We start from the raw sequence: 21,547 nt of genomic DNA, 5'->3' as shown, positions 1-21,547 counted from the left end.
TCACCTGTGCTCAGAAAGAGAATTGGCCTATACCTCTGAAAGCTCTGAATCCAGAGACTTTGTTCCCAGGTGGCTGTCACTAGCCTTGCTGCTGATAGGAAGAGAGAAGCAAAGATGCTTGTGCTTCAAGCAGAAGAGGTAAGTGCTGAAGAAGGAACTAACTTCTTCTCCTACACATAGTTTACTTTTTGTTCTCCAAACTGCAGTTTTGATGATGTTGCAAATCCTCACTGAAGCTACTTTGTTAGGTTCTCGGGGATAGATGAGGTATAAGAACCTGGACAGTGTCCTGCATAATATCTCATATTGTCTATATTTTCTCATCTGTAACTTGCTGAATATTTTAAACCTCACTTCTTTAAGGAAACCATAATGCCTGCTGGAGTGAATTCCTCTTGGAGAAAATTACTGTTAGATGCTTTCTCAGAGAAGGTTAACTCTCCTCTTACTGGAAAGAGGAAATATGGATGTGAGTGGCAGTGTAAATGTGAGTCAAGAGCTAAAAGAGGGGCAGAGTTCTCAGCTCACAAAGGGTGACTGTCAAGGGGCCCCTGATTTGGGTGGAACCTCAGCATAGGTCATGCCCCCTTTTTTTGCTTAACTGTCAGGGAGCACAAAGCAAACCACAGACACTGGCTGTGTAGGCCATCTGGCTTGCTGGGAAGTGTAGGCAGAGAACTGTGCAGCCTGGAAAAACCCCTATCTGCAGGGAGAGAGACGGAATTCTCTGCCGAAGGGCTGTGTTTTCTTCAGATTTTGCAAAGAGAAATAAGTGGAGGGCAGATGAGCCAGAAGGGAGGTAGAGGAAGAAAGAGAGGGGGACAGTTCCTCAGTCAAAGGGGAACATTTCTCTTTTGTAACATCCTGTCAGAGGAAATTCTGGGCCACTCTGCTCTGATATCCGGGTTGCGTCATTTGTATCTACCAAATGCATTAAAAAAGGAGCCCCCTCTAAAACAGCAGATCTTGCTCCTTGCTCAAAAGCTGCAGAACCTGAAACGTGCTATAACTTTTTGATTTGAAATATAAGCTTCCCTCTTCACCAGCTATGACAGAGGAAATAACATATGCGGATCTGGAATTTAATAAATCGTATGCACTGGAAAATGTCGCAAAGCCTGATGCTCCTGAGGAAAAAGGTACAATCTCTATGGGGCTTTTTAGTTATTGTGCTAAAAGTAGCTGGGCTGGGAAGCGCTCTCAACCTAATCTTAGGCAGAGTGGGCCAAATTTGATCCTCTAACTCTACTCTTGGTAGAGTCACACCAGTGGTGAATTTGTCCTGTTTTATTGTCATTATTAATTAACAGAAGTGTGGAAGCATGCACATTGGTGTTCAAAGCGTGAGGGAGATGCTGTCTGTACCCTGAAGATTTTCTTATATAGGGAACCAATCCTGGAAACACTAACTGCTGAGAGTAATACTTATTGCCATGAGTAGTCCTATTCACTTGGATAGATTACCCATAGGAATGAGCAGTATGCCAGGTATAAGTGTTTGTGGGATCAGGCTCTAGAGAACAGTTTGACACGCTAGAGAAGATATTGTGTCATCAGTTCATAATCATTTCTGCAGAATCATCCATGGCATGATGCAGCCTAGATTAGGATTTTAAAATTCTCAAACTCTGGTCCATGGGGAGGAGAAGATCTTTGTTTGCTTTCATGGTTGACCTGCTCCAGGTTGCGTCTTTCTCAAGGGAGATTGTAACATTTGGTGACAAATTATAACTCGCGTTTCTGGAGCAGAGTGTTTGTGCTGTCTCCATGTGAGGGGGTGAACACAGCCAGAGAAGAGGGAAACACTTTAAAGAGTCAAAGCTGCATTTTAAAAAAGAGACCAAGGTGACATTAGTAAGCGGAAGAAAAAACCCTCAAAAGCCAAACCCCAGTTCGTGGAGCCTTTTCCCAAAACAATGAATGAGAGTTTATTTAATCAAAACATGTACAAATCAGGAAATTGGTTTGTTGTGGCCTCCTGACCAATTCAACCACAGAGCCCCCGTGCTGTTCTCTGCAGCAGCGTTTGCAGTCAGCAAACCCAGAGTGATTGAAATCGAAAACTACTTCCCTTTTCCAGTTAACTGTCAAAGAGAACAAAGCATTTTGCCTTCAGGCTCAAGCTGTGGGCTGTAGCTTGGTAAGGAAGGTGGAAGGTTTTTTCATCTTTACATTCAAATACATGTCAGATTATTTAGCAGTTTTGCCATCTTTCTGAAAGTAGCAATTACCAGACGGCATCAGTGTGTTCTTGGCCCTGACTCCTGGCTGAGGCAGAGGAGCACACAGCATGATTCAGGAGGGGAATGTGCAAAGTAGCTTTAAGCCACCTTTGTGTTATTCCTGATCCTGGGCCAGCTGTGCTTCAGTCCAGACCTCTGGTATCAATTAGAGCAGTCTGAAGGCTGTTCCAACTTGCTCCAGTTGCTAGTGACCATAAATGACCATTGTAGCAGCTAGGGATCACCTGAGTTCAGGAAAGCCCCAGCTGTGCCTTCTTTTCTGGAGCCACTATTTTACACCAGCCATAAGGAGGGGAGTTAGCACCAGAGCAAATGCACAGGTATGATCCTCCTGGGCCGGCTATGCCGCTGTGTCCCAGAGGTGCTATGCATAGGGGTCACAGCACAGTTAAGGATCTGGGCCATTTAAGGATTGTAAAGTGCCCAGAACCTTGGCTGGAAAAACAAAGAGAAACAAAGAAATCCTGTTTCTGATACTGACCGATGTTGAAGACTTTAGAGGAAGATTTCAAAATCGGGCCCCACGAGGATGTTGTAAGCAGACACAAAGATCTTTCAGTGCTCTCTGGACACACAATGATTGCAGCCGGATTCTTTGAAGCATCTTTTGAGGAGGGCATTGCACTCTTTGGGTCTATTCTGTTCCCTCATTCCCAACCCAGCCTCCTCTGACATTTAAAGTGAACTTCCTTTTCTTCGGAGTGCCCAGGAAAGGCAGTGTCCACTGACACTTACTATAACCACTTCCAGGAACTTGACTGTTTTCTGTCTTTCTAGCAATCTAATTGCATTGAATTCAGTGGGGTTAGTCCTCATTTGCACAAGTGCCTGTGGGAGGAGAAGCGGAGCCATATTTATTTTCAATAAAAGCAAAGTTTATTTTGCCTCCAATAGAGAGTAAAGAGAAAAACCACAAAGTAAATAGAAGGGGCCAGATCCTCAGTTGTGCCAAAGCTCTATTCAGTGCTGCTGAGAAAGGAGGAGATAAAGGAGAGCTGAAGCCACATGTGCTGATTCTGAGGTCAATGGGGCTGGCCTATTCCTTAGTGTAATTTATAGCAGCCTCGGACATTCTCTAAATTATGCCTGGCTGCAACAGTCCCCAACGGCTGCCTCATAGTGGTGATCACTCAAATTCAGAGGCACTCTGGCAAAGGGGGCTAGACTTTGGGTTGTGGTTGGCCACTGAGGCAGGTGTGAGTCCCAAAACCTGCTGTTAACCTCCCCGGAAGGGGGTAAGTCTGGAGTAGTGGGCACTGCTGGAGGGCAAGTGTCCTGAAGTAGATAGATAAATAAAATAAATCAAATAAACACCACACCCTTATGTTGGTGGTATAGTGATAACTCCCAGTGTTGGTCCCACTCTGTTAATTGCATCACCTGTGCTCAGAAAGAGAATTGGCCTATATCTCTGAAAGGTCTGTCAATGCAGACTATTTCTTCCCAAGTGGCTGTCACTAGCCATGTTGCTGATAGGAAGAGAGAGAAGCAAAGATGCTTGTGCTACAAGCAGAAGAGGTAAGTGCTAAAGAGGGAACTAACTTCTTCTCCTATGCATAGTTTACTTTTTATTCTCCAAAGTGATAATGCAACTCATCTCTGAAGCTACTTTGTTAGATGTTCAGATACCACAGGGATAGGTGAGGTATAAGAATCTGGACAGTGTCCTGCATAATATCTCATAGTGTCTATATTTTCTCATCTGTAACTTGCTTAATTTTTTAAGCATCACTTCTTTAAGGAAACCACAATGTCTGCTGGAGTGAATTCCTCTTGGAGAAAATTACTGTTGGATGCTTTCTCAGAGAAGGTTAACTCTCTTCTTACTTGGACAGAGGAAATATGGATGTGAGTGGCAGTGTAAATGTGAGTCAAGAGCTAAAAGAGGGGCAGAGTTCTCAGCTCACAAAGGGTGACTGTCACGGGGCCCCTGATTTGGGTGGAACCTCAGCATAGGTCACGCTCCCTTTTTTTGATTAACTGTCAGGGAGCACAAAACAAACCACAGACACTGGCTGTGTAGGTCATCTGGCTTGCTGGGAAGTGTAGGCAGAGAACTGTGCAGCCTGGAAAAAACCCCTATCTGCAGCGAGAGAGATGGAATTCTCTACCGAATTTAAACACTAATTTAAACACGAATTTAAAGGTTGGGACACTCGGAATTTTGGTTAATAACTAAAATAATTTCAGAGAGTGTTTTCTTCTTTGATCAGTCCAAATGAATTACCTGTACTTGCAAACACTTAAGAACATCACTAATTCACCTGGGCTACTCATTTGAGTAAAGATAATATTGTGCAAAGCATTTGTAGAATTGGGCTCTATTGGAACACAGGTTGACATTTGGATAATTTAAATTTAATTTTCCTTCTCTATGTTACTAACAACTGAGATGATGAAAATGTTAATGTCTATAATATGTTTCAGTTAATTGGAGGGAGAAACAAAACAAACCCCATATTATGGCCTGATTCTCAGTCACCCTAAGGCTGGTTTACACCAATCTGAAAGTGCAAAGACATCTTAAAGTAGGTGTAAATTTCATCCACACTCACTTAAAGATCCTTTACACTGCCAGAGTGGTGTAAGGTGGTCCTACTATAAATGAGAATCAGTCCTATTTCTGTTAGCAATTCAGATTGTGACATCATTTACAATCTGCTCCTGATCCACATGTTGTAGCCCTTGTTTCATTTCACAATGGTGTATGTCCCACATCTGCATTCCCACATCTAATCCAAACTCTCTGGAATCTCTCAGTATCACTGAGTACTTGACCACCTCCCCAGGGCAGTCTGTTTCTGTGTCTCAGTTGCTCTGGCTGTTACAAAACTTGCCCTAATGCTGTATGGTCAGGAGCAGTGGGAATCCCTGTGGCCTACAGAAATACAGTGGATCTCTCTGGTGCACCAGATAACACACCGGGTGCTCTGTCTGCTAGGAGGGTGCAGCATGCACTGTCTTCCAAGGCTAGCCAGTTCCTTCCCTCCTTCCTGTCCCCTTTCAGAGCCTTACACTGCAGGGCGTGCTAGAAAGGAGCAGTCACTGCACTGAGAAGAGTGCAGGGTCTACAGTTTTTGCTGGCCCTTATGGAGCAGACACAAAAGCCAGCACACATGTTGCATCCTCCTTTTACCTTCTTGTGCAGCCTCAAAACCTGTCCCTTTGCCTGAACTTTTCCTTGTGTCAAACACTATCCCCTTAGGCCTAGACAAGCAAGATTCCAGGAACGTTAATAAAGCTGAAGTCTCACATATCAGAGCACAAGCCGTGGTTCCCAGGCATTGGCCCTGATCCCTGGAGCACTCCTTGCTCTTTCTGACCTGAGCTGGTAGAAACCAGGTGCCAGATGATGTAAATTGGACTATAAATCAATTATCAATACACTGATTTATACCAGCCAAGGATCTGGGCCCAAGTACCTGGACTTGGGCTTCTGCATGGTCACATTGAACTCTAACTCCTGGGGACTGAACCTAGTCTCTGGAGCACTCTCAGCACCCTGTGGCAAGCGACAAGGACTGAGAATTGATCCCAAGCCTGCTGCTGGACTGTTCAGAGTGCTAACCCCTACGACATGCATCTGGTCATAACAGAACATGACCATAATGCTGTGAAAATCCTGTATTCACCCCCACATATGAATCCTGACCCTGCAGTTCTGCAGAAACAAGTTGCCTCTTTAAAAACCAAAGCACAGAATTTACACAGACAGATGTTGCAAAGAGAAATAAGTGGTGGGTAGATGGGTGAGAAGGGAGGCAGAGGAAGAAAGAGAGGGGGACTGTTCCTCAGTTAAAAGGGAACATTTCTCTTTTGTAACATCCTGTCATAGGAAGTTCTGGGCCACTCTGCTCTGACATCCGGGTTGCATCATTTGTATCTACCAATGCATTAAAAAGGAGCCCTCTCTAAAATGACAGATATTGTTCCTCGCTCACCTCCTGCAGAACCTTGAATGTGCCTTAACTTTTTGACTTGAAATATAAGCTTCCCTCTTCACCAGCTATGACAGAGGAAATAACATATGCGGATCTGGAATTTAATAAACCTTATGCACTGGAAAATATCCCAAAACCTGCCGCTCCTGAGGAAAAAGGTACAATCTCTAAGGAGCTTTTTTGGTTATTGTGCTTAAATTAGCTGGACTGGGAAGTACTGTCAACCTAATCTTAGGCAGAATGGGCCAAATTCACTCCTCTAAATCCATTACTGTCAGTAGAGTTACACCAGTGGTGATTTTCTCCTTTTGTTTTATTGTCATTATTAATTAACAGAAGCGCAGAAGCATGCACTGTGCAGTTCAAAGCATGGAGGGAGATGTTGTCCCTCCCCTGAATATTTGTATAATGTAAGGACCCCTGCAAACACTAACTGCTGAGAGCACTTTCTACCATGAGTAATCCTATTGACTTGAATGGGACTACCCATGGGAGTGACCAGTGTGCATGGTAGTGTTTGTGGGATCAGGTTCTAGAGTAGAGTTTGAGAGTCTAGAGGACATATTGTGCCATCCATGGGGATTTTGGCAGAATCAACAATGGCAGGATGTTTCCCTAGATTAGGATTTTATAGTTGTCAAACTCTGGTCTATGGGGGAAATAGAATCTTAGTTCTCTTTCATTTTTGACCTGCTTTCTTCTCACGGGAGGTTGTAACATTTGGTGACAAATGATAACTCACTTTCACAGTATAGAGCGTTTGTGATGTCTCCATGCAAGAGGGTGAACAGAGCCAGAGAAGAGGGAAATACTTTAAATAGTCAAAGGTCCTTTTAAAAAAGAGACTATGGGAATATTTGTAAATGCAAGAAGAAAAAAAAAAAGGCTCAAAACACAAACTCTGTTTCACGGAGCCTTTTTCTGAAACAATGAATGAGAGATTAGTTAAATACAAAACTCTCCAGACAGAACTTTTGTTTGCTCTGGCTCCCTAACCAGTTTGGACCTCAGAGCCCCGGGCTGATCTCTGCAGAAGGGCTTGCATTCAGCTAGGGAAACCTCAGATCCAGAGTGAATCAAACTGAAACCACTTCCTTTTTTCCTTATCTGTCAGAGACCACATGTGATGCTGTCAGGCTCCAGCTTGGGGCTGTACCTCGGTAGGGAAGGTGTAGGTTATTTTGCCTTTACATTCAGATAAATGCCAGATTATTTAGCACTTTTGTCATTTTTAGGAAAGTAGCAATCACCAGACGGCATCAGTGTGTTACAGGCCCTGATTCCTGGTTCAGGCAGAGGAGCACACAGCATGATTCAGGAGGGGAATGTGCAAGAATGTCTGTAAACCATCTTTGTCCTATCCCCAATCCTGGGCCAATTGTGCTCTAAGCCAGTCCTCTGGCATCAATTAGAGCAGTCTGAAGGCTGCTCCAACTTTGCTGCAGGTGCTCGTGACCATAAATGGTCATTGGAGGAGGAGCAGTTGGGGATCACCAGTTCAGGGAAACCCCAGTGGTGTCTTCTTTTCTGGAGCCACCGCTTTACACCAGCCATAGGGAAGGAAGTTAGCATCAGAGCTATTACACTGGTGTGACCCTCCTGTGCCAGCTATGCCACAGTGTCCCAGAGGTGCTGTGCATAGGGGTCACAGCAGAGTTAAGGATCTGGGCCATTTAAGTATTCAAAAGTGCCCAGAACCTGGGCTGACAGGCAAAGAAAAAGAAAGAAATCCTGTTTCTGACACTGACCAGTGTCAAAGATTTCAGAAGAAGACATAATAGTCTGCCCTCAGGAACGTGTTGTAAGAAGGCACACAGGTTTCTCAGTGCTCTCTGGACACACATTGATTGTAGCCGGATTCTTTGCAGCATCTTTTGAGGAGGGCAATGCAACAGTTCAGAGATGGACCTGTTGCAAGTTGTGCAGCCAGCTCATCTGGTGAGGAGGGAGTGGTCGGGGGGAGGCTCACAGGACAGGGGCCTGATGGAGAGGTGCAGAGAGCTGGGGGGAAGGGCAGGCAGGGAGAACCCTCCTGAAGAACCCACTCGAGGAAGGCCTGAGAGACAGGCAGTAAGGCTGCCCTCACCTCCTGGAGTATACAAAAGGAAGTATTTCTTCACGCAATGCACAGTTAACCTGTGGAACTCTTTGCCAGGGGATTTTGTGAAGGCCAAGACTATAACAGGGTTAAAACAAGAACTAGATAAATTCATGGAGCATAGGTCCATCAAAGACTATTATCCAGGATGGTCAGGGATAGTGTCCCTAGCCTCTGTTTGCCAGAAGCTGGGAATGGGCAGCAGGGGATGGATCACTTGATGATTACCTGTTCTGTTCATTCCCTCTGGGGCTGCTGGCATTGCCACTGTTGGAAGACAGGATACTGGGCTAGATGGACCTTTGGACTGACTTTGTATGGCTGCTCTTATACACCGTTGAACTTGAGGGATGGAGAGCCCCATGTGCTGGCCAAGCGACAGGGGTCCAATTGTTTTACTCCAGGAGGTCTCCCCGATTCTGGTGATACCTGTCAGGACCAACTTCTGGCTCACCAAGGGGGACTCCGCCACCTGCACACTGAGCTGGGGGTTGTGTAGCAGAGGCTCTGCAAAGAGGTCCTCCCTCTTGGCGGCCACCATGGACCTGGTCATCAAGTCCAGCTTCCAGGTCCTGAGGATGTTCCAGTAGAAGACCGGCAACTCAGACAGGTCTTGCAGAAGACCCCTCAGATGGAGGTAGAAGAGCTGAAGTTTGTATCAGAGCCCTCAGAGATGGTGGAGGAAGGCGTGCACCAGAAAACTCTACACTGGAGTACCTGCACCATAAAGGAGTCTCTGCAGGGCCTGAAGGTGGTAGACATAGACCTTACTGCGAAGGCAGGGCAGGTCCTGTCCACCCTGTCCCAGGAGGAGACTCAGGACCCCCACAGAGACCCAGTGCAGCTTCAGCCAAAATTTTCTTCTGGAGTCAGGCCAGGATACCTGGGGGCTGGCTTAGGGTGTTGAGTCGGTGCCAGAGCATCTCCATCCTCTGTAAAGTAAGGGAAAGAACCCTAGTTAGTCAGCTCCACACCTGGGAGTGATTAACTAATTGTCTCCTGCCCAGAAGAGGCAGAGCTAGCTAGGCTTTAAAAGTAGACTGAGGGAGCTCAGTTGGGGGAAGAAACTGCAGAGGAGGCAGGTCTCTCTGGCAGAAAGAAGTCATGGGATAAGTTTTATCAGATAGGGTACAATGGCAGAAGAACAATACAGGATCAGGTTAGGCTTCTGCAGGGGAAGCCCTGTGTAAAGGCCAACAAGGGTCTGTGCTGACCATCTGTAGCCCCTGCAGTGGAAGAGAGTCTGTTGGAAACTTGTGTAGCTGCAGCCCTTTCCAAGCAGACCTTTCACCATTTCTGAATCTGCCCTATCAGAAGGTGGCTCAGTGTCTTTGTGGGTATGTGGGAACCAAGAAGGAAGGAAGGAAGGAAGGAAGGAAGAAGAACAAAGCAGCAAAATAAAGCATTTCAAGAATGCAGAGCTTTTAGTCACTGAATTCATTATTAGTTTTCATAGATTCCAAGGCCAGATAGGACCATTATGAACATCTAGTCTGACCTCTTACATAGCACAGGCCATAGAACTTTCCAAAAATAATTACTAGAACAAATCTTTTAGGCCATGTCTACGCTATGACTTATGTCGTTCAGGGGTGTGAAAAAAACACCCCCTAAGCAACATAAGTTTTGCCAGCATAAGTGGTAGTGTGCACAGTGCTATGTCAGCGGGAGAGATTCTCCCACGGACATAGTTACCACCACTGATGGAGGTGTTTTTATTAAGTTGACAGGAGAGCACTCTCCCCTTGGCATAGAGCAGCTACACGAGCAATCTTTCAACGGCGCAGCTGCATCGGCACAGACGCAAGCTCGCTAGTGTAGACATGGCTTTGGAAAAACATCCAATCTTCACTTAAAAATTGTCAGTGATGGAGTATCCACCACACCCCTGGGTAAATTGTTCCAACAGTTAATTACTCTCACCATTAAAAATTTACACTTTATTCCCAGTCTGAATTTGTCTAGCTTCAACTTTCAGGCATTGGATCATGTTATACCTCTCTCTGAAAGATTAAAGAGTCCATTATTAAATACGTGTTCCCCATGGAGGTACTTATAGATTATAATCAAGTCACCCCTTAGTTAAGATAAAGAGATTTTGCTCCTTGAGTCTATAACGATAAGACATGTTTTCTAATCCTTTAATCATTCTCATGGCTCTTCTCTGAACCCTCTCCAATTTATCAACATTCTTCTTGAACTGTGAGCACCAGAACTGGACATAGTATTCCATCAGCAGTCACACCAGTTTCTGTTTAACATTCTCCAGAGATACAAGTGGAAAGGGAAAGAGTGTACTCACCATATGATGAGACGGCATCATCTGTTTTCCCCCCAAATACAGCACAGAAATATATATTAGCATGTCTGCCTTTTTTGCATTATTATTGATAATTCTATCATATCCATCTATCAATGGACCAATACCATTGTCAGGATTCTTTTTGTTCCTAATATATTTTTAAAAACTCCTTCTTATTGTTCTTATTTCTGCTGCCCTAGATATCTCCCTGTGTCCTTTGACTTCCCTTATCAGTTTTCTACAATTGGTAAATTCTGATTTATATTAATTACTATCAATTCCCCTTTATTCCATTTGCTATGTATTTAATTATTATTATTTTTTACAGCTGCCTTTAATTCTACTCTAAACTAGGGGTTTTTTTAAACTTTGCACAGCCTTTTCCTCAATTGTGGGCTTATGGCATTGGGGACATCTAGTAAGATGTTGTTTAAAGATTCCCAATTATCATTCAATTTTTTCTGATAAAATTCTTCCTCCCAGCTGGTTTGGATTTGGTTTATAATTGTTTTCAGCATTGTGAAATTGGCCCCACTAAAGCACCAATTATATATATTACTGGTCTGGACTTTTTTCTGCTGTTTCTGCAGGGCACCCCACTTCATCCCCCACATGGCGTCTGGCTGCCCTGACTTTCCTCACATTGTGCTTGGCATTGCTGGTAGGGCTATTAGCCCTGGGGATTGTGTGTAAGTATCAATACTTTTTTATTTGGTGAATTTGATACAGGTAAAAGATGCTAGTTTTCTATCCATCCCCTGTCGTCTGAAGTTGTTGATTTAACCATCGCACAGGTACAGCATGAGCAGTGGTAATGCAAGCTTTCCAGACACACTATCACCCATTAATGACAGATTTCAGAGTAGCAGCCGTGTTTCAGCTGTAGCTCATGAAAGCTTATGCTCAAATAAATTTGTTAGTCTCTAAGGTGCCACAAGTCCTCCTTTTCTTATCACCCATTAATGTACTTTACCTTGGTTGAGCTCCAGAGTAGTGTTATTGCTGCAAGTGACAATTTCTGTAGCCCATTCACTCCTTAACCTCTCTACTTAAATTGCCAAAGGGAAGCCTTTCTGTGACATCCAGTTATGATGCTGTTTTTTGTGATATGGAAACCTGTCCCATTAGGAACTGGATGACATCCACTAATTCATTTCACACTGAACACTTATAAGGTGGGGATGTTTTTCAGTTACTACTGACCTGTGCTGGATATCAATTGGTGACAAAAAGGTGAAAGGCTCTGTATCTCATTAAAAAGCCAGCTCATTTTATTTAAAATTTATTTTAAAATAGAAAAATTACACTAAACCTGTAATGCCAATACTAAGGGTTACTACCCAAAACCAGGCACAAAATTTAAACTGGACGAATAGAATAACCAAAAATTTTAAAAAACAGATGACTGGCACCAGACTCCTTGTTGTTTTTGTGGATACAGACTAATACGGCTACCCCCGGATACAAAAATTAAAAGAGGACAAAGACAGGAATAATTTTGATTCGTAAATTATGAGAATACAAAATGCTTTTTGTGAATTTCAGTTTTTCAGGTTTCCAGTGACTTCCAGAAACAGATTGGAAACCTCAAGCAAAACCAGGAAACTCTTCAAACACGTTTCTCAAAAAGGCTGCAAGACATGAAAGACAACTTGTGTCTGAAAGGGGAAAAAAATAATAAGAATAATGGTAAATAGGATTGTTATGCAAATTGAATCCTGTCCTTTATTCCAGAATAGATACAGGTTGGGCAACGGTTGTACAATTTCACCTATTCTCTTCCAATTACACCCCATTAAATGACCTCTATACCTGCACTGAAAAGGACGACCACTAACTGTATGCAATTAGCAGAGAGGTGAGGTACAAGGGAATTCCTCCTTCATGAGCCATTCAGTACTTGTTTTCTCTGTTCAAATGGCTAAGAAAGCAAATAATTAATGCCAGTTATTACTGTGCTTTTGTGATGCTGACACCTTCCTCCTAGTAACTGAACTGGTACTATCCGACTGATTTCACATGGGCCATAAAACAGTATCAGATGGTAACTGTCCACTAGTGATGTTGCTTAGTGGTCTGTATAACAGCTTGGAAGATTAAGGATCAACTTTCATTCAGTTCCTCTAAGACTGGGTCATGAAGTGTGAAAGAAGTAGCATGTTCAGAGTCTGGAGAAGCAGGAATGCTTTATATCACTCAGCAATAGAGCTGGGCAACTTTTTTTTTTTTTCTAATAGTAAATCATCAAAGGGGTGTCCAAATTACTCGTCAACTTAGGTTGAAGTCAGACAAATTAAAAAATAAGGAAAAAAATTAAAAAGTCAAATAAAAAAGTGTATTTTTATTTATTTATATCTGTCCAGAAAGTATAAGAAGACTGGACAGGTATTTCCCAAATTGTTTTGGCAAAAAAAAATTAAAATAAAAAATTCAGGCTAGATAAACACAAGAATTTAGGTGCCATTCACAAAAGCAGAGTGATTCACAAAAGCAGAGCATGACTGGGAGAATGATTACAGTTTAGGTGCTAGGGCCCCCACCTGTGATGATGTAGTTTAAGTCCCTGCTCCAAATATTTTTTAATTATTTATACAAAGTGGAATGGCTTCCACAAAATAGACTAAGAGAAACTCATCCAAGAATAGCCTCTAGCTCACTCCCCTGGGATAGAGGAGATAGAGGTTCATATCAATGCATCGGCGAAGGAAACCCAAATATCCCCTCCAAATGAATGTCCTACCTGCCGAGGTAAGGGTTCTAAGAGGGCCTCCTCCTCTGGCCATTTTCTCAATCTAGTCCTTTAAAAATGTCTGGAAACAAAACATTGTGGGATGAAGGAAACATTTTGTTCAACCCCAAACTGACTCTTTAGCAAATTTTTTCCATTGAGTTGATATTTTTCTAAACTAACAACATTCCATTTCTAAATGAGTTGTTTCATTTTTAAATGTGGTTTCATATAACATCAAGGAAATTTTTTTCAATTTTTCATTTCAGCTAGAAAATGAAAAAAACCCACCTCTGATTGGAAACTTACCATTTTTTTCAGATATTTTTGTTCAGACCCTAATCTAAAAAAATGGTTTGGTTAGCTCTACTTTGCGCTGCCCTCTTTGGCTAATTAAGGAGCAATATTGATTGGCTTCTAACGTGAATTCACTATGGAACCTCAAGGGTGGAGTACACGAGTTGCTTGCAAAATACTAGAAAAATAAGCAGAGCTGGAAAGATCATCAGAGTCTTTCATTGTGATGCCCAGAATCTCGGGGAGATGGGAAAAATGATTTATTTCTGACCCTGGCTCTAGTGCCTAAGGCTACCAGTGGTCTGAGACTGGGGAAGAGGGATTGATAATCATTTTATAAATAGATCCTTAAGCACAATGGTTCACCAGTGGAAAACATGAACACATTTTGTTTTTGAAAAGGACAATGGAGTTTCATTTTCACCAGCACTAGTTTGGATCATATTGGAAGAGCAAGAAATTATCACATGCCTCCAGTAATGTCCCCTCTCTCTGAAACTGGAACCTAACACAGAGCATGAATGGGCTTTTCTAATCTAGCATCATCTATGGGAGGAAGGTCTTCAGCAAAGCAGACGCTACTTTCATAAAGAGAAGGATTTCTGTGGAACAGCCCTTTTGTGAACATTGAGTTAGTGTGGTTTTTCCAGAACTGTGCAGAGGGAATAACTGGGACAGTGCTTTTGGAAAGTCAGGTCTGTTTGTGGGTATAGAGATTTTGGGAGGGCTATTCTGTAAGTCTGGTGTCCCCACTGGGGCAGAGTTCAGATGACAGTGTGTATTCTGCATTGCATGGTGGTTGCTCTAGTAGTGGTGTGTGTTCCTAGGTTGAGGCATAGAGCAGAGGTTCTCAAACTGTGGTCTGTGGACCACCAGTGGTCTGCGAGCTCCATTCAGGTGGTCCACAGATAGTTCCCTCTAAGGTGTGCGCCTGGGCGGCCACACACAAGAGAATAAAGGGCCACTCACCTAATTAGTGGAGCCTCTGCAAATTTCAAGTGGTCTGTGAAAAAAAAAGTTTGAGAACCACTGGAGTAGAGGATATGCCCTGTTAGATGCCCTGACTTTTAACCACCTTGCTTTTGTGATTTAGCCTTAGGTATGTTATGTATGAACTATCCTTTAAAGATAGTATAGGAGCAGATTCTCCTTTACACTGCTATGGGAGCCATTTACACTCCCTTTAAAGCACCATTATGTTGTCAGAGTGGTCTAAAAGGGCCTTACATAAAGGACATTCAGATTCATAATAATGTTATCAATTAAGATGGAAAAAGTCTTGTTCCTGGTAGTTCATACCGTCTCCATCCCCATTCTCATTCTCTGGCCACTGCAAGATTGTTCACTAAAAAAAAAAGTGGCCTCTTTGCTGAGTCACAGCAGATTTCAGGGCCTGGTAGGGTCAGTTTTCCATTGGAAGAGAAATTAATCATGAGGAGTCTGGGTATTCTTAGTGCAAGTGGTTTCTTTACACTAGGTACACCTGGAACAGAGGTGGTCACAAACAGCATACAGGCAATCCTTGCTTTCAGGAATCTCAGCCCACACATTAATGTCTGGGTCCCAGCAGGCAACTCTGCCCCAGAAATAAACTGTAGTTACAAAGATTAAGGGAAAGAGCAAATTCTCTTGCTGCTTGTAACAGCTTTATAAAAAAGAACCTGAATCACAAACCTAACAACAATACAGCATCTCTTCAGAGACTGCACACTGCTCTCATGCTGAGGAGCAGAACTTGTAAGACTATGTGTAGAAGCTCGATCTGGTGACTCCTGATATAACAACGTTCTCTGCTGCTGGGTTCAACACAGTTTTTACCTCTTCAGCAATGCAAAATCCAGCCCTTCTCAATGGAGATCGTATCATACTTTAAAAGAACTGAGACTCAGCAGATCATTTCACACAGTCTAGTGATAATCCCGGGCTTGGCCCACGGAGGATCAGTGCCATATACATGACAGCTCTGCAACTTCTATGTGCATCATTCAAGTCAATGGCAGTAGCCCTTGTATTCTAAATTGAGCTGCTTAGGAGGAGAAACAAAGACAATTTCTCTCTCTTTTTTAGGACCAAATTGTACACTCTGCCCTGCAAACTGGCAATGGATGGGAGGTGACACCTGCTTCTACATTTCAAGAGAGAAAAGGTCCTGGAAGCAGAGTCGAGAGTTCTGTTCCTTAAAGAATTCCACCCTTCTCATGCTACAAGACAAGGAGAAGCTGGTAGAGCTCCTACCCCAGCCTCTTTTATTTTATCTGGATGTAAATTTCTCATAAGCCACCCAAGATAGAAAATGCAGTTTGGTTACTATAACTCTGTTGCCTCCTATCTACAGGGTGTGGTACATTGCAGAGCACAGTGCCTTTGTCAGACACTGGATAAATAGCTTGTGGAACTTACCACCATAGGATATTTTTAAAGCAAAGAGTAGATGTGAGTCTCTCAGATCCTGCTGTGGTTATGAACAATGGGTTTTCCACACAGGGCACTGCCTTCTGGGTGCCCTAAGGAGTAGGTTGATCAGTTCTATGCAGATAACACTTGTCCTGCTCTTCTGGCTGCTGGAGGGGTTCAAGGGCAGGATTTCCACACTTCCACATCAGATGGGCAGAGAGAGAGCAGGATTCACTTCTTCATTTACACTGTGGTAAAGTCAACATAAAATGTTAGCAATCTGATCTGGTAGATGTTTACACCCATGTAAATGACAACAGAAGGCACAGGACAATTGGGAATTAGGCCCCTATTGTCAGGCCAAGTCATGGGTGGCCTGTGGGCCTGCAGTGAGCTGCTCAATACTGGGGCTGAAGGTCAGAGATCAATCCGGGGCCAGGCCAGCTCAAAAGCACACAGTCAGATACTGTTACCAGATTGAGTGGGTGAGGCGAGAGTCTGGGTCAGGTTGGGCCACGGTCTTTCACTGAGGTCAGCAATTGTTTAAGCCGAAGACAGTAAATCAGGGCCGGGAGCCAAGCATAGGTTGAGAGCTGGGAGCGTGGGATAAAGACAAGATGCACTGAGGAGCAGCAAGGCAGAATCAACAGCAGAAGTCCACCAAAGCTCTGTTATTGCTCAGACAACTTCCAGAAACAGCTGTACTCCTAGCTGCCATATGCAATGCAAGGGATGATTCGGATTTGCTGTCTAAAGCCCTATGTGGGTTTTGTCCAAGCTCCCTGGTAGCTAACTTCTTCTGCCATGGACTGTCACAAAGCAATTGAGGCCAGCTGAGTAGGTAGAATTAACCATTGCTAAGTTCAAATGCCTGGGGATGCTAAGTTCAAATGCCTGGGCATTCTAGTGGAGGAACCTGGAGTCTGGAATTCACTTCCTGTGCTGCTACAAAAAAAACCATAATTTGTGGATCTTTAGGGCATAGAGCTGATCCCATGCCTTTCTTCAGGCTGTTGCTTATTGGAATTGGAGTTCAGTTGTTTGGTCTAAAGTTTATAACTGGATTGGGCATGGAGTTCTATTGTTTTTGACTTTTTGTTTAAAAGTCACATGTTCTACTAACTGGAACACATGAATTCAGAGACTTTGTATGGGAAGCATTTTCTAAATTACAAAATAAAGAAATCCACCTTGCATTGGTGCGTGGACAAGGTAGCAGCTTTTCTAACTCTAATTTCTGTCGTTTTTTGAAACTAGAAATAATATTTACCATAAATATTTCTTGTCAGTTTTCCCAACTATTATATGTTGTATCATATGTCAGAATCTGTCATATTTCTAAAAGATTAAGACATGAGTTCATAGAAATTTTCCATCTTTGCATTTAGCTCAAATATTCTTTTATTCCGAGATTACCAAAGGCATTTAGGCCCACATATTTAAAGGTATTTAGCCACTTATGTGCTCAACTTTGCAATGCTTAACTGATTAGGAAACGATATCTCACACATTTAGGCTCCGAAGTGCCCAAGTCACTTTTGAAAATGAGGATTAGGCTCCTAAATTAGTTAGGTGTTGCAAAGCTGAGCATAGTTATGCCTAAATACCTTTAAAAATGTGGCCGTTAGGGCAGATTTGTAAAGGTGTTTATGCACCTAAAGATGTAGACAGACACCTAATGAGATTTTCTAAAGCACCCAGGCATCTATCTCCCATTGATTTTAATGGGTGTTAGGCACTTTAGAAAAATCCCACTAGGTGCCTATCTGCATAAATGCCTTTTAAAAATCTGACTCCTTGTGCTTCAATGGTGACTTTTATATCTGTCCTGCAACATTTCAATAATCTGAGACACTTGAACAGTCCTGTAATACAAATCCAGGCTATATCATCACATCAGGAAGGGTGGACGCCATAGCTTTGGCTGGGAGTTCTCTCCCATCACTGATATACATTAGTGGGTTTTTTTGAAAGGTAAGAATTTGAGTTCTTTATTTAAGTAATGTTGTTGTGATTTCCTCACAGAACCATGTACCTCTGAGAGAGACTAGAGTCTATTACTGGTTTGGATTATCATGTAAATCTGAAGGGAACGGCTGGCATTGGGAGGACGGCTCAGTTTTTTCAGCACAGAGAACTGAATGGTAATGAATATTTAGGGCCTGATTGTGGCCCATTCCAGGACCCCTGCAGGAGAGAAGCATAGGGTGCCCCCTTACTCTCCTGTGCTGCCTACCTGTGTTCTGACAGAGACGCTCAGGGGCAATAACAGCCTTTGTGAGCTGCTAATCTCTGTTCTGCGCAGGGCAGGGCGGGAGTGGGCAAACAAGGCTGGAGACTTGGCGCTGGCCATGCGGAGCACTGGCTGGCACAGCTGAGCTGGCAGGAAGGGGACAGTAATCCACACCAGTTGTAGGGCAGCTGTGCATTATTTACCCCCCAGGGAAACTGGCGAAGACACGAGGGTCCTGAACACACGCATAGAACGCACATGTCAGGACACAGTAAAATGATGCCTCATTTTCTAGGATGACAGTCTGTGTGCTACACCCTTAACCACTAGAGTCATTTTTTAAAGAGACCATTGTTTGCTCTAGGTTTCCAACCTTTTGCGTAAGGAGCTTTTTGCAGACAGAGACCTCCCCAGTGCCCAGCTACAGGCCACCGTCCTTTTCCAGGAGCAGCAGCAGCAACACACAGTGAATACTAGCTTCTGTAGCTGCTCACTCACTGTGCCTTCACCCTGTTCTTAAAGGGGCAGTTCCCATTCCTCTTATGATACGATTTATGTCACCATTAACACAGATCTATACAATAATGAACAAATATTCAAAATTACTAAACACAAACAATGTTAATCTATTTCTAAAACATCTATTTCAGGGACCACAGATGTGGATACAATCAATGTGCATACCTATATGACAGGACCATACATAAAGACGACTGCTCACAGATGCACTTATGGATCTGTGAGAAAGCAGCTGTCCAGCTGAGATAAAGAAACATCACCAGAAGTGACACTGGCTCCATCAGTATGATAGGACATATACTCAGTGTATTTTGTTTTCGTGTGAGGTTTTTATACTTTTTTTCAGAATTTTCAGAGTGGGGATTGAAATCGGCATTCTATTATATGCTACACCAGAACTTCTTCTTTCTTTCCCCCCACCCTAGGGTTCAGTTATGAAAATCAAGACAATAACTGGAAAGAGTCTTAGGAAGTCACTTGCAAAAATAAGCTACTGTCAGCATCAAAATACCACTGCCATGCACCAGAGAGAACACAAAATCCATCAGTGCAGTTCTGAAATGTGTAACAGACGCCAGACTGAAACTGGGAACTTCAGGCATAGCATGGAACCAGAGAAACTGGAGATAAAATGGGTTGGGTTATATCTTGTGACCAGGACCCTGGGGCATAATTCTTCTGAATAGGAGATCCACCAGAGCTTTTTCTAGGTTTAAATATTGTAATTGAAGTGATGAGACTTGTCTCTTTGACAGACAATTCTAAAATATCACAGATCTCAATTTTACAAAAAAGTTAAAAATAAATCCTGAGTTCCAACTTGAAAGTATTTTTTTCTAAATTTCATCACACTTCAGTTATTTCCCTCAGATAACCATAAACTAAAGGCTTGCCTACACTACAAAATTAAGTCAACTTAAGTGAAGTCAATGTACAGCCAACACAGTAATTAAAGTGGTGGGTTCACGTCCACACTATGGCCCATCTGTCGGTGGGACATGCCCTGACTAGGAGTGGTTCCACCGACTGAGGTAGGGGATTGTGGGACACTGACAGCTGCAGTTCAGCAGCCCTGGGGCTGACAGCCTCAACTGTCAGCCTCCCCTCCCCTCTCGCCCCCCGCTCCAGTGCTGACAGCACAACCTGTCAGCCAGGGGCCAGGCTCACAGCTGGAGCCCTCCCCCTGGTCCGGGTGCTGACAGCTCCATCTAGTGCCTGGTGACAGCTCGGGCTGTCAGCACCAGGGTGGGGGGAGCTCCAGCTGTCAGCCCTACTCAGGGCTGACAGACAACAGGTGATGTAAATAACTCAGTGTCTACATGGACACTGCGCTGCTCTAACGACACCGACCTTAGCACAACACCTCTAGTTGAGGTGGAGTTATTGTTATAAAAAAGTGCTTATATGCTATTTTATATGAATGTTCAATAAGTTTGTTCTTATAACTTAGCATAAGTTACTAACTTAGAATAAGTGATTGAAGTAGTTGAAGCCTTAGGCCGAGGTCAGGCTGACCTGAGAGGAATGCTGAAGAAGCAGCTACAAAACCAGTTGAGACTGCCTGTTATCACTGAAGATAAAAAAGAATGCAAGGAGTAGGACTGACTGTCTCCCAGAGCAAATCCAGCACCCGGCAACGGACTGTCCACTCAGCAACAGAACTGTCCAATGGAAAAGAGCAGAGACACCTACTCAAATTGGGGGATTGGACTTTGGACATGGGCGAGGGCGGTGTTACCAACTGTAAAGGGTATAATTGCTTGCAATTTCTATGGGGCAGGGTCCCTCTCCTGAGGCACCCAGCTCGAGCTGTATTTCTGTTAACTAATAAAAGACGCATGTATAGATTAGACTCAGAATTTAGAAGTTCGTGGGATCCTAGAGTCGAATCAAGCACCTAAATTGGTGAGAGCAAGGGCTAATTGTTTATTCCCCTAACAGTTTGGCAACCGCGGCAGGACGCTAGGCGACCATCGTCGGGGCCTCTCGCCTCCAAACATCCACTTGGCGCCAATGGGTGAGTTCACCTGGGATTTTTGGCAGTGAGGGGCACCGAAGGGTGAGTCTTAAATTCCCACATTCTAAATTCCAAATTTAGGTTTCAGGTTGAAGTGCACTTGGAACGGGTGCGTGGCCTGATCAGCTCCAGCTAGTGCCTGGTGACAGCTCGGTCTGTCAGCACCAGGGTGGGGGGAGCTCCAGTTGTCAGCCCTACTCAGGGTTGACAGGCAACAGGTGATGTAAATAACTCAGTGTCTACATGGACACTGCGCTGCTCTAACGACACCGACCTAAGCACAACACCTCTAGTTGAGGTGGAGTTATTATGGTGGTGTAGCGGGCAACTTACTTCAGCAGAAGCAGCATTCTAGTGTAGACACTGACATAATTAGGTTGACGTAAGCCACCTTGTGTCAACCTAACTCTGTAGTGTAAACTAGGCCTTTATCCTATTTCTCCTTGGTGATTTTACTCATCTGATACTTGTACAAAGTTTCTTCTATTTCAGACAGCCAGCTTGTTATTGTATAGATATAGTTATACATTAGCAACAAAAAGCCATTCTTTACAAAGAATATAGAAAACCATTACAAATATTGCTACAGGAAATCAGAATCATAAACTGTGGCTGGATTTCAAAATGTCCTGGATTATTTCATGCTCATAATAACCTTTGCAATTTTACAAGTCGAAATAAGGATAATAACTAGATTGCTGTAATATGCTCAACTTGTGACAACACTCGAAGACCACTCAAACTTAAGATAGTGCAGAATGCAGCTGCCTGATTA

The 21,547-nt window shown here is 43.5% G+C and overlaps 1 protein-coding gene across 6 annotated transcripts; it reads left to right on the top strand.

The window, feature by feature from the left end:
• Positions 1 to 632: 632 nt before the first annotated feature.
• LOC102933418 (C-type lectin domain family 12 member B) lies at positions 633 to 21,467 on the top strand. 6 transcript variants are annotated; one of them, XR_006292116.1, is made up of 7 exons: positions 889 to 1,139; positions 11,175 to 11,273; positions 12,130 to 12,273; positions 15,677 to 15,870; positions 18,029 to 18,147; positions 18,887 to 20,129; positions 21,071 to 21,467. XR_006292116.1 is itself a non-coding variant. In XM_037912270.2 (6 exons), exons 1-6 carry the CDS (start codon positions 1,049 to 1,051, stop codon positions 19,002 to 19,004), a joined length of 726 nt encoding a protein of 241 aa, XP_037768198.1. In that variant the 5' UTR covers positions 633 to 1,048; the 3' UTR covers positions 19,005 to 21,467. The 6 variants fall into 6 exon arrangements, 5 of the variants coding, with proteins under 5 accessions (XP_037768198.1, XP_043406804.1, XP_043406600.1 ...); XM_037912270.2 differs by having other exon boundaries at positions 633 to 1,139; positions 15,677 to 15,831; positions 18,887 to 21,467; XM_043550665.1 differs by having other exon boundaries at positions 18,887 to 21,467.
• Positions 21,468 to 21,547: the final 80 nt, after the last annotated feature.

The sequence above is a fragment of the Chelonia mydas genome, chromosome 1 (assembly GCF_015237465.2).
Source record: "Chelonia mydas isolate rCheMyd1 chromosome 1, rCheMyd1.pri.v2, whole genome shotgun sequence".
In the NCBI taxonomy this organism is placed as follows: domain Eukaryota; kingdom Metazoa; phylum Chordata; order Testudines; family Cheloniidae; genus Chelonia; species Chelonia mydas.
Note: the sequence above shows the minus strand (reverse complement) of the source record. Positions and strands in the feature narration are given on the sequence as shown.